General features: G+C 34.2%; 1 protein-coding gene across 1 annotated transcript; it reads right to left on the bottom strand.

Annotated features, from left to right (window-relative positions):
* Positions 1–11,938: 11,938 nt before the first annotated feature.
* On the bottom strand, positions 11,939–13,164 carry LOC18103035 (VQ motif-containing protein 4). The gene has a single exon (XM_006377312.3). It carries the CDS (start codon positions 12,957–12,959, stop codon positions 12,126–12,128), a length of 834 nt encoding a protein of 277 aa, XP_006377374.2. The 5' UTR covers positions 12,960–13,164; the 3' UTR covers positions 11,939–12,125.
* Between the last annotated feature and the right edge of the window lie 792 nt (positions 13,165–13,956).

Here is a 13,956-nt window from a genome sequence, read left to right as displayed (position 1 = left end):
GCTCTGCTTCAATCTTTTTATAGAAAAATTTTACTCGTAATTTGTGTTTTTATCGGCTATAATATTTATATTAGGGCTACACAAGATAATAACTTTATATTTTTTTCTTTCTACATTGGTCAAAAGTAAATAAAAAATCAAAAGTACAGTTACATTTAATTACTGTTAATAAAACCATCTTTTTAAAATAAAAAAATATCATACCTCTAGCTCATAATTAATTACCTAGCTCACAATTAATTATATTAATTACCTAGCTCACAATTAATTATCTAATTACCGAATGAAAAAGTTTTAAATGTACGGGGGGAGGGGGGGCCCTGGCCCCTGCTTGCCCCCCTTGCCTCTGCCCCTGCTCCTATTGGTTGATTTAATCAAGCATAAATAAGATTTAGTTTGGTTAATTTTAAAGATATTTGTTTAAAAAATTATCTAAATCTTTTTAGTTAAAAAAATATATAAAATGATATTATTTTAATAATAATCTAAGTTAATTCAAATTAATCAAATCAACCCCCAATCCAAAACCTAGTACAAAATCCATGTGAAAAGTATTCTCAAACCCATATTATATATCAAACTTACATCTTGATTAAATATGTGCTATTCATATCGAGATTCGTAATTAAATGGTATAAAAATATGATTATCTTTAACTTAACTTTTGCTTTATTGTGTTTTAATTTTTTCTACAAAAGTTTAGTTTTATTACATGCTATATATGTTCGTAGCTCGCAAAAGAATAGTAAAGAGAGGAATAAATAAAGGTGCATGAGCGATCATCATCACCATCATCAGTTTCTCTTGACAAAATGGGGAGGATCCCTTGCACTCCAAGCTAAATCCATCTTTTTGTCTTGAAACTTTGATAAGATATCAATAATAATAAATAAATAAATAATCATGCTTCATAGGTTACCTTGTTCTCATTAGATTGTCCACTGAATCCTAGGTTATGCTCGTTCTCTACTTTTCAATTTTTTAAAAAAAAAAAAGTAAAAAAAACCTAGTGCTCCCTCTATTCAATTCGATGAAGTCATTAAAACAAAACTAAATAAGTTTATGGAATAAATTAACACACCAAGCTAATAATATGAGGTATTTGCAGGGAGAAAATTTGAGTCTGGCCAAATAAGAGATTCAAATTTTGGGTTGAAAAGTCGTGCCAACGTATAAAAAATGTGGCCTTGATGAATGGATAAGGCATGGGGCAACTTAACATGGAGGCTTTGTGAAGGTAATATGCTCTCTAGGAAAACTTGTATATATACATACGAGTGTGTGGTTTGGTTGGCTTGGAAATTGGCAGGGCTACCTAGCTATCTGTGAAAGGTGGCTGGTGGGTGGTCGACGGGTCATGTTTCTTTCAAATGCTAACAAAAGTCAACAGATATGCTCAGCCATGTGAGAACAAAATACTTGTTAATGATGAGGGCCCTCAATGTCTTGTTTTGATGGAGTAGATGAGGACTTTATTAAGCTCCCTTGAACCTGACCACTGGTAGGTTAGGGCTCATTAAATTACAGGCTCTATCTGGTTCAAGAATAAAATTATAGGCTGTCTAAAAAGATGAAATAATTTAGAGCAGTGCTAAGATTACAAGACATGATATTTGAAGAGAGAACAAACCCTAGTGTTAGAGATTAGTTTCGAGGGCAATAACTATCAGCACAGTCATATTCACATCGGAAGGGAGCCAGAGACTGGGGGCCGGGAGAGAGAGTTATTGGTATTGTAAGGTGTGATGACGCAGAAACAAGTGCAGCTCGAATTTGGAATAAACGTGAGGGATGATTTAAACATATATTAAGACTTAATCAAGACTTTAGATAGCACTTTGGACTAATGGATGATTGTCTAAACATTTTATTCATTGATTCAACAATTAAGAAATCAATATGAATCCGAATAAATGTTGGTGGATGATGGGCTCAGAATTTACACTTCTTGTACAAGGCAAATAAACATTCATGCAAAATTGAAACCGGGTATAGATGTACTTGAAGCTTGCTAAGATGAAAACATACAAAATGGGCTAGTGTGACGAAAGGTCATAATTTGGGTCCGGGGTAACCTTGTGACCAATATCTTTTTAAAGATGCCTTGACTTGGGCGTAGGTTATCTTAATGACGCAACACATTCTGACATGGATGTATTAGCGTATTAGCTCTAATCAAATATAAAACCTTTTTAGCTGATATGTTATAATTTTTTTTTTCTATTTTGTACTGTTTTTATTCTATCATGATAATTGTATTCAGAATGATTAGATGGTAATTTTATGTTTAATATTGATAACTTGATATTGAAAATATTGGAGAAACTCTCCTGAATTTTTGATAAAAACATTTTTACTCTAATCTTAAATTGAATTATTATATTTCTATTTGTAAATTTAGGTCAAAAGATCGGAGGTTGTTACATTGGTATTAGAGTCCTAGTCTAGGTTAGGAGTTGAGTTTAAATCTAATAAGTATTGGATTGTTTCAGGATAGTGCGCATAAGATAAAATATGATGACAGATCCCTCTCTAGTATATATAGACAATGTCAACATCTTGGTTTAAAGGATATATATATATATATATTCCTTTGAGGATTCAGCCTCTCATATACTTGCAACACCTCATCCAAGAGAGGTGCCTCTTCTAGCAACAGCAGTGCCAGCAGCAACCCCTGCACCATATATTGATCTAACATTTATAGCCTAGATTGTGAGGGCATTGATTGAGGCAATGCCTCATACACTAGTACCAGCACCCGCAATAGCATAAGTAGCATAGGTACTGCCAGTTGCCCCGGCACTGATGGACAGTGTGGTTACACTGGTTCGGGTAGTGAAAAGCATGTGGGATTGGGGTGCGAGTTATTTTTAGGAGAATCAGATGCTGAGATAGCATGTAGATGGCTATGTACAGTAAAAGAAACCATGGAGTAGATTTAGGTGGCGAAATATTTGCGAGTAAATTGTGCCACTCATTTACTGTTAGATAAGGCATGATCTTTATAGGATACAATGCGGTCTAGTAGACCGTGAGGTGTTAGACATGGGCTGAGTTTAGGGTGCAGTTTGAAAATTAGTGACCCTTTAGAACCAGGAAGGTAAGATGGTGATGTTTAGAGGGGATAAAAATGTCATATCGAATAATATTATTTCGATTATGATGACTAAGAAGAATATATTGCTTATGGCGCCCACTAAATTAGCTAACTTGAAGATTCAACTACAAGAATTGTTGGATAAAAGGTTTATATGTCCAAGTAACTCACCCTGAGGAGCTCCAGTGTTATTTATGACGAAAAAAAAGATAGGACCCTCAGACTTTGTATTGATTATAGGCAGCTAAACAAGGTAACAATGAAGAATAAGTAATCACTGACACGGATAGATGACTTATTTGACCAGCTAAAACGGACAATGGTCTTCTTGAAGATAGATTTGAGGTCAAGGTACTTTAAATTCTTGATCAAGGAACAAGATGTGCCAAAGACTGCATTCAGAACCTGTTATGGACATCACAAGTTCTTAGTAATGCCATTTGAACTTACAAATGCTCCTACGATGTTTATAGATTTGATTAACTGGGTGTTCTGACCTTATTTGGATAAGTTTGTTGTAGTGTTTATAGATGATATTTTGGTTTATTTAAGATCATACCTAGAGCACGAACAACAATTGAGACAAATATTGCAAACCTTTAGGGAGCATTGATTGTATACCAACCTAAATAAATGTGAATGTTGGCTGAATAAAGTGATTTTTCTAGGGCATGTCATATCTGTTGAAGGGGTACTAGTGGATCCTAGGAAGATGGAGGCAGTATTAAAGTGGGAGGGACCCGCAAATATGACTGAAATTTATAGTTTTCTTGGATTAACAGGATACTACTAGAGATTCATTAAGGGATTCTTCATTATAGCTATTCCGATAACCCGACTAACTTAAAATGTGACAAAGTAAGAATGGAATAAAAACTGTGAAGAGAGCTTCTAAAAGAAAAAAAAAAAAAGGTTTACCATCGCTCCGATGTTAACATTACCTTCAGAGATGAAAAGGTTTGTAGTTTATAGTGATGCTTCAAGGAAAGGTCTAGGTTATGTATTGATGCGACATGACAAAGTGATTTCTTATACGCTAAGACAATTAAAGGCTCATGAGGGTAACTACCCAATACATGATTTAGAATTGGCTCTAGTGGTATTAACATTGTAGGTTTGGAAACACTATTTGTATAGGTCCCGTGTTTGAATTTTTATAGACCATGAAAGTTAGAGATATTTAATGACCCAAAGGGACTTAAACATGCGACAAAGAAGATGAGTGAAGCTCATTAAGGACTATGACTATGAAATTTAGTATCACTCGGGAAGGGCAAATGTGGTAGTTGATGCCCGTAGTCGCAAATACAAAACAGTATCAAATGAACAAGAAGTTTGGGATAAGAAAGAATTACTAGAATTAAGTAAAATTAACATCAAGATAGAAGTCAGGCTTGAAGATTCCTTAATCGCTCAATTAAAAATGTAGTCCACATTCTGGGATAAGGTGTTGGAGGCTCAACGGGAGGATGTTAAGGCAACTAAAATAAGAAATAAGGTTGAATCAAGAGTTGAGAATCCTTTTTGAATACTAGATGATGGAATTATCACCATGAGAAAGCGAATGTACCTAGCAAAAGATAAGATGTTAAAGAATGAAGTGTTAAAATAAGCATATGAATCCAGATTTGCAACATATCTTGGAAACACCAAGATGTATATGAACTTAAAAGATTACTACTGTTGGCCAAGTATGAAAAAAGAAGTAGCAGAGTATGTGTCCAAGTGTGGTGTTTGTCAGCAAACAAAAATGAAGCATCAGAAGCAGATAGGGCTTTTACAACCACTTTTAATATAAAAAAAATAGAAGTGGGAAGATATCATAATGAACTTTTGTGTCTGGTCAGCCTAAAAGAAAAGGGAGAAATGATGTCATTTGGGTTATTATAGACTAATTTACTAAATATGCTCTCTTTTTACATATGAAGATGACGGGCCCAGTTGACAAGTTAGCTAAGTTGTATGTAAACAAAGTAGTGAGATTGTATAGAGTGCTAAAGTTGATTGTCTCATATTGAAACCCCGGATTTACTTCTTGTTTATGGCCAAGTGTCCAGCATGCTCTAGAAACAAACCTAAATCTGAACACTACTTTTCACCCCCAAACTAACAGACAATCTAAAAGAACAATCCATAACCTAGAAGACTATTAAGGGCATGTATATTGTAGTTTGAAGGTAATTGGGAGGATCACTTGCCATTGATCGAATTTAATTATAATAACAATTATCAATCTACAATCAGGATGGCTCCCTATGAAGCCTTATATGGATGAAAATGCTAGACCCCCGTGTGTCGGGAGGATGTTAGAGATATGAAATTGATTGGGCCTGAATTGGTGTAACTCACCTCAGAAAAAATGAGAATCATAAAGGATATAATAAAAGTAGCACAAAATAGGAAAAATATTTATGCAGATAAAAGGAGAAGGCCTCTTGAATTCAAAGTAGGGGACAAAGTGTATTTAAAGGTTTCTCTATAGAAACACATGTTATGATTCGGGATGAAAAATAAGATGGTGTCGAGATATATTGGACCATATGAAATCGAGAAGAGAATTGGGCTTGTAACATACAAATTGATTTTACCCCCCCTCACTTGGCCAAGATTCATGATGTGTTTCATGTTCCATTAGAAACCAAGGAAGATTTGACGTTAAAGTGAAAGCCAACAAGGATATTAGACCGAAGTCAAAAGGTCTTCAGAAACAAGAAGATTCTTATGGTAAAAGTATTGTAGAGGAGCTTACAAATCAAGGAATAGGCTTAAGAAAGAGAGACGGAAATGAAAAGAAAATATCCCGAATTGTTTGTAAATTCAGGTAAAAGATTTAAATTTCAAGGACAAAATTCTCTTTAAAAATGGGAGAATATAAAACCCCGATTAAAATTTTTTCATGATTTGATTTAAAATAATAAAAAATAAAAGGATGTTAAGAACATAAGAAAGGGGTAAACTAGGAATATAAAAGGGAAAGAAAATTTCATCATTTCTCTCTAATGGTGGTTGGCTGCTACTTGAGAGAGGGGGGGTTTCAAAAATTTATTCATTTTTCTCTCTAGAAATTGGTTGGGTTTTATCATAAATCAAAGGGGAAAGTTGCTAACATCATTAAGACAAGAATTGAAAGGAGGATTTAGAGGTTCTAGAGAGAGAATTGACAAGCTAACATTTGAAGCTCACTTCCACGTACGAATTTTTTAACCCAATTATTTGAGTTTTATGGAATAAATTCTAGTTTTATACATGAAATTGAATTTTTCTAGTTAGAGTTCTTGAATAGAAATTTGGGGAAAATTTTATATTGTAATAAATTATTGCAATTGGGGTAAATTGTGTTACAAATAATGTCTTATAGTAAACAATTGAAGAAAATATATTGGGTTATTAGAAGAGATTAGTGCCGACCATAATAGGGAAAAATGGAGAGTTTGAGGAAATTGATTTGTTACTTGAGAGGTGTTATGAGTGTGTCTGATATGAATTAATGCTTTTGGTGGTAGAAATTATTGTATGAATGAATGAAATAAATTTCGTTGACCTATTATATTAATGGTTGTTATCAATATTGATTTTTAGCCTAAATCGATTGACTTCATTAATTAATTATGTTGCTAATGTTAAATTTGATCATTGTGTTACATCAATTAAATTCGTTGATTTGTTATAATAATTATTATGTTGATGAAAAACATCAAAATAAATTGTTGAATTGAATTAGTTGGTTGAGTTGATTTATTATGTCTATAAGAATTATTGGAATGAATTATTGGGTTGAATTAATTGATATGTTGATTTGTTATGTCGATAAGTAATATTAGAAATAAATTATTGAATTGAATTGATCAATCAAATTGACTATGTCATTTGATTTATCATTAATGTATGTGTTATATTAAAATCGTTTATTTTGTTATTTAGTTAAATGGTTATTTAGTTGTATTGGAAAGTTAATTCAACCCAATAAAAGATGGTTGTTCTAAGATTCAAATATATATTATTGTTCTCAAATGTCCCTAGGCATTTAGATTGATACATATTATGTTATTTTCTTTATAAAAAGAAATACTTATTTTTATAAGTTGAGATATGAAAGATACCTGAAACTGATATATAGGTGTCTGTCACATAAGAGGTACACCAAACTTACTCGTATGAGAATTCCTTAAGGAAAAAATATTTGTGTCTATGAAAATGCTCATATAAAAGTTATGTAAGTGATCCTTATACTTGAAATCACTAAGTTATTTTATATATGGAATGTTTGTTTTAATATTGACTATACATTGTCCTAATCAAGGGTAACAGATATGCAAATATTGAGTATAACATGAACGATATGAAGATATTTGAGTTATCAAGAGATAATTCATCACTTTAGGTGAATTAAAAAAAAATATTTCAAATGTTCTCAAATAGTATTAATTATAAAATCCTTATTTAAGGTGGAATGAGATTTGAAAAGAATTTAAAATTTTATTCAAATAATTAATGACTATGATGTTAAGAACAAACATGATTTGACAAAGCACATATATTATATGTTATAATATCTAAATTATAATATTATCATGCTCTAACTAATGCAGAGCCATAAGGACATTGACAAACTCTTAAATTGTGGATGAAAAAGAGATATTACTCACCATAAAAAAAAATCTAAAAACATTGGACTCCATCACACACACACAAAGAGAGAGAGAGAGATTTATTTCATATTATTCATAAGTACTTGAATTTACACTTGGCAAATCCAAGTCCATATAGCTTATAGCTAAATGCCATTGCTAAGGCATTGTTATTGCCCAGCTCAATTTGCAAAGCAAATCTATTGCAAATATACACACACACACACACACACACACACACACACATAATAGGTTTTCTCAATTATAAAATGTAAGCCTACTTAACATACTTACAAAAAAAACCGGTTGCATATTATTATTTTTAGAAGATATTAAGTAGTTAAAAAAAAATGTAGTAGTAATTGGGAACACATACTATAGAGTTTCGATGAATATTGTGTAAGCATTTTCCACATCAGCATCATGCAATCTGAGATTGTAAGGGTTCGAGAAAGGATAATCTCCTCGAGCAATTCTTCTATAATAATGATTCATGTAAAATTTTTAAAGTAACAAACCATATGTACATCTCTGCCTATCATACGATGACCATGAGTGATTTCAAGATCAAGCAAATGAGAAGAAGAAAAAAAATCTAAGAAGCAATTGAAATCCTTGCGTAAAAACTCAAACAAAAGCTAGGGTAGAGGACAAATACCAAATTGCATGTTCAATCAAAGCTCTTCAAAAATCAAAACACAACCCTAATGAATTAATCAAAACAACAATCATAAAAAAAAAAAACCCACCTAGAACAAAGATTAAATATTTTGAAAATGATGATGACCAAGGCTGAGAGTGGATGAAAATAATAGGCACCGAGAGAGACACACAAAATAAAGCAAACAGAAGCTGAATTAGTAGAAAAGAAGAAGAAGAAGAAGACTAGCATGGGATTGTGAGTGAGGGGAATAAACGTTGTGATAGTAGAGGAGAGGAGATATTGTAGTTGGGGTTAGGGATACTATATTTTATTAAAAGACTTTATCATATCTATTATTGTTATAAATAAATAGTGATTTGTTTAAAAGACTCTCATATCTATTATTTTATTAAAAGAATCTTTAACTTCTTTTTTTCTTGTAAATTTATTACTTTTTTGAAGAGCTAGACTCAAAAACTTTCTTTTTTTCTTTTTTCTTTATATAAAAAAAGGATAAATAATAAAAAGCAGACTGGTCAACAGTCAAGATCATCTGGATATGAGAGGTTTTCGTGAAGCATGTCGTGTACGCATGAATCTTTAACTTCAGGCCCATTTGGAAGACCATTTTATGCTGCAATATCATACAACTGATGGTAATATCTCAACAGTGAAGTACGGAAACTACCATTTGTGTCAATACAAGTGTATAGAAAGGTTAACAAACTACCTTCAAGGGCTGCATTCTTTTTTAATTGTCAATTACAGTTCCTTTGGTTTTAATCTCTTAGCAAAAGAAAAAAAAAAAACCGGCACTGTGAGGATCATAGTGCAGTTGAGCATGGAGCTACGAAACCCTAGATTTCCTAACTCCTTTAGTTTTTCTTAATTAATAATAATAGTATGTTAAACGAAATTGGATGTCTAATACAAAGGGGAAAAAAAACCTATTAAGTCCTAATTTGGGATTTGAGAGCGGGGCAAACATCTTCTCCATCCAGTCCATGAATTAAGATGTTAAAATCCAGCTAGCCCAACCCAACAGGCAGTAGCTCAAAGTCTCGAACAGCCGCACTATGCAGGTAAAATAGACATGATTCTTCCACAATCCAAACTCCGAAAACTCATAAACACAAGTGGTTTGGGCAGAAGAAATCACCAGCCAAATTTCATCACATAAAAACAAACAGGTCACTTCGATTCTTGCCATATATTGTCAGCATATCTTATATAACCTCCTCCAACTTTGCTAGCTATCCACAGGAGTCCAGCACTGAAAATATATATATGATAATTTAAATACAATGTTGAAATTAGATTGTCAATATGTCATTTCTCCAGTATCACAGTCTACTACCCCTTTCTCCCATGGTGAAAAAAGAATAAATGTGGACAACTGTATATAATGATAATGATTAGCAGTTAATTTAAAGGCCCAGGAGGCAGCGTGAAAAATCTCGCAAATCTTGCGGCGCAGCTGCAACTAAAATCCAAATAATTTTCACACCCTCGAGTGTTGATCAACTATTTCGATAGGTTTAGTTCTTGATTGCTGACTCAAGATTTAGATAAGAAAAATACACACCTCTTTTATTATCTCTTGTAGTGGGAATAAACGCATGCATGCAATCTTTTAAGAATTGTAGTGGGAATAAACACATCGGCCATTGACATTTGTCCATGGAACTTCCCATCGACAATTTCCCACCAAAATGTTTTATCTTAATATAGTGAGGTTCTTCCTGCCTTTAACATCGTTAATTAGAAAAGTTTATTCCATTCATATGAAAGTTGAAAAACTCGACATGCTTTTAATATTAATGTGCCTATCATTCAACATTTGACCCCACGAACGAATGAATCCACCCACATGATTGATTGAATTGGGGCATGCCGTGTGGAAAAGATGCAACTCGAAGAACAAATTGACAAGGTAAGGAAGAGGATGGCTTTGATGATGATCGGCGGGCAAAGAGCCAAAGAGCGGTCTCCACTCCAAACGGTGGCACATGGAAGTTTCAAATTTCTCAGTTAATGACCCACCATCTCTAGGGTGCAGAGTCTCCTAACCAGACTGTCGAAAGAAAGATACATGTAGTATTAAGACAAACAGGAGAAATCACAAGAGCCCACCCTTCCCACCATGTTTTCTGGCTTTTCCCATTACTGTCCCATCTTTTCTTTCCTTCCATCATCACACGTCCCACTATCCCTACCACCTTCACTTTCTCGTGTCCCATTTTCTACAGTTTTGGTCTTCTTCGAGTCAAAAAGGAAGCTTGAAATCAGTGTTAGATTCAACGAAAGAGGAACTGCCTTTGAATGATTGCTTTTCCAGCACTCTAGTGTTTGAATATCTAAGTAGTAAGTACCCCTCTAACTTAGGAAAACTCAAATGGGCCATTCCTTTCCCACTCGTTCTTCCACCAGTGGGCCCCAAAACTTACTTGGATCCCAACAAAACGACCTCCTGTGGCTGAAATTCCACCGGTCTGATCATCAAAACCACAAAGAATTTATTGCTTCCTTGAGACCCTAACTAGGTCTATCCTCCACTCCAAAGCAACAAAATATCGACCTTTTATTAAAAAAAAGGTTCGCACTGTATCACATGTTCAAGCTTGCTATATATATATAATGTAATCAAAACCCTGCCAAGCACAGTTTTTGATGGGGCCCTTTCATATCCGATGGTCAATTCCTTGTCCAACATGACCCCTCACGGCATATGCTACAACATTATGCAGGATAGACTAAAAATAGGTGTTCTGGGCCTTGAGTGTGATTTCTTAACAGATGTCTCGAGAAAGAGTTTTCAGAAAGAAAGAGTGGGGGAAGTGATACAGGGTGATATCAAAGAAAAGAAAAACACATAACAGTGCTTTTAATACAAGCACATAGTTGCCACTCTTGGCATCCTTTTCCTCCACTGTAGAAACTGAAAACAATAGGGATCAACAAGATTCCTTGGCCATTTATCCACTCTTTCTATGACAGCTGATCTAGTCCAAAGCTGCTTTTGCCCATTTCATACGAAATCTTTTACCATTAATCCCTTTCATTCCTCACTGTTCTTCCATTGCCTCTGCAATGAGTTGTTGAGCAACTACTGAATTGGGTTTCTTTTTGCATTTATTGAAAGAATGGAGAAATGGACAGTCAGTGATTTGTCCTATTCAAAATTCAAAATTATAGTGATCCTGCATTTACTCAGAATTTTATTAAAAATTGCTTGACAACTAAATTAAGTGAGAGATAACTACCAAATGGCTATTAAATTCTCTAGATACTACATGTAACGTAACGAACTAGAAGATCCAAAAAGTTTAACCTAGGCCAAATTTGAGTAAAGTCCAACTATAATAGTATTATTTCTAATTAATGGATTGCTTTTTATCAAAATTTACTACTACCACCACCACTTTATTGCAAACTTAAACGTTACAAGAGTCAAATTTTGACTCTTTCTTTCCTCTTTTATTTTTCAACTTTCCCATCAACCAAACACTTCAATCCCATAAAAAAAGGGGCCTAGTTGAGAACAGAAATTGAACAAACATCAAGATATACAATTGAAGCAAAGATCCTCTCATTCTCTTCAAATATTCAACATCAGAAGTTTTTTTTTTTTTGCTTACTCATAATCAGCACCACCTTAATACCATCAATGCCAGCAATAATATATATAATTATATATAAAAATCTTACACGAAAAAAAAGATTAAAAATGACATTTATTACGATTATTTTTTATTCAAGATGACGGACTAGCAGAACCTGAAACTCTTGGCGAAGTAACAGGAAATAGAGGTAACAATCGGGGCTCAGTCTCTCTTGGTGTGGATCCGGGTGATGGATGCAAGTAAAATCCTCTCTCTTTTATTGCTTTCTCCTCTGCATCAGTATCCATCACATTAGCATTAACGAAGTTGTTGTTGTTGTTGTTGTTGTTGTTGTTGTTGTTGTTCATGGGACTAAAACAATTAGTATACTTCGCTGATCCGGAACGGTCAAACGGGTCGGGTATTAAAGGAGTCACCGGGCTTAAAATAAGAGAAGGGAAATCGAGAATGCTTGGGGACAGAATCTCTGGCTTTCTTGGAGAAAAGCCTGGACTGGGTCTGGCAAATACCGGATTTAAAGGGTTGATCTTGAGGTTCTTGATTGAGTTTCTACGTTCATAAAGTTTGAACCCGGAAGATTGGTTCTTTTTTGGTATGGATTTAATTGGAGGGATGTTGTGGTTTCTAGGAGAAGGGTCGGGTTGTGAGATGGTTGGGGTGGTGGAGATGGAGGTGGTGGTGGAGGCGGGTTTGGGCGATCCAGTCAACATCTGGACTACTTGTTTGAAGGAAGAAGTGTCAGCTTGTACAAAAGTTGTCGGGTATGGGTTAGTGGATTCGGATCTGGAAATGGGTTTGGGTGACGGAAGTGGTGGTGGGTAGTTAATATTGTTGTTGAGTGCAACATTATTTGTCGTCGTCGTGGTGGAGCTACTGTTGCTGCTGCTGCTGCTGTGGCTATTTGGTGAAGGAAGGAAAGATTGTGGGTTCTGGTTATCTTGATGATGCCTTGGTGAGGTTTCCATTGATGTCTTCGTGGGTGTTTTTCTTCCTTTCCAATTGCCCTCTTCTAGCTGGAATGGAGGGAGGGAGGGAGGGAGGGAGATGGAGAAGAAGAAAAGGAACGTCTCTTGAAGTGAAGGGAAGTAGAGATGTGGGGGAGACTTTGTTGCTTCCTTTGGTTTGGTAAGAAATGTCTCGGTGGGGACTCACTTTGAAGTTTCCTAAGCTTGGAGGGAGTCTCACGCTTCAGTTAACGACACTAAAGAGTATTGATCTTTGAAATGGGTGTTTAATTAGGGTTTTGACCACAAATAAATAGCTTGTTAGGTCTTAAACATTCAACATCAAAGGGATCCTAATTCCTAACCACTAGTTTGATAAAATTATCAATCTTCATCAGCAAAATTTAATTTAATGAAAACCAAATACTATATGAAATTTGGTTTTGATTTTGTTACATTGCATCGTTCTTTAATCATAGTGTTATAAAATAAAATAATTAAAATATTTTAAAAAATATATTAATTCCCTTCAATTAAAATAATTATAATATCTATATTAGTTGATATAACATTGAGAACATAGTTTTAAAATCCGGTATGGTCTGGCAGGTTGATCCGGGGCTGGAGCTGGGCTGGGTTGAAGAAAAAATAGGGGAAGAAAAAACTCGGCGTACCCGACGGGTTGACCCGGCAAGACCCGATCAAAAAACCCGGTTACGATCCGTTCACTTTTTTTTACTAAAACAACATCGTTTTGATTTTTTAAAAAAAAAAGAATTGACCTGGGAGATTCGGTGACCCGGTCAAAACCCGGGATCCGGATCTTGGATTGGGCCGACCACCGAACCTGGTCTGAAAACTATGATCAAGAATCTTAATTAGTAATGATAAAAAATCAAAATATTTCTAAATATCAAAGTACAAATATAGTAGAAAAAGATTTTAAGGCTATTTTGTCTTGAAAAATAAATAGTTTTTCATTTTAAAAACCATATCTTCCTATATTTCTTGAAATAAA

This window comes from Populus trichocarpa, chromosome 11, assembly GCF_000002775.5.
Source record: "Populus trichocarpa isolate Nisqually-1 chromosome 11, P.trichocarpa_v4.1, whole genome shotgun sequence".
NCBI lineage: Eukaryota > Viridiplantae > Streptophyta > Magnoliopsida > Malpighiales > Salicaceae > Populus > Populus trichocarpa.
This window is presented reverse-complemented; position numbering and strand designations above follow the sequence as displayed.

What these genes read in the sequence shown, in the direction of transcription:
- LOC18103035 (XM_006377312.3), bottom strand. Translation starts at nt 12,959, where the DNA reads ATGGAAACCTCACCAAGGCATCATCAAGATAACCAGAACCCACAATCT.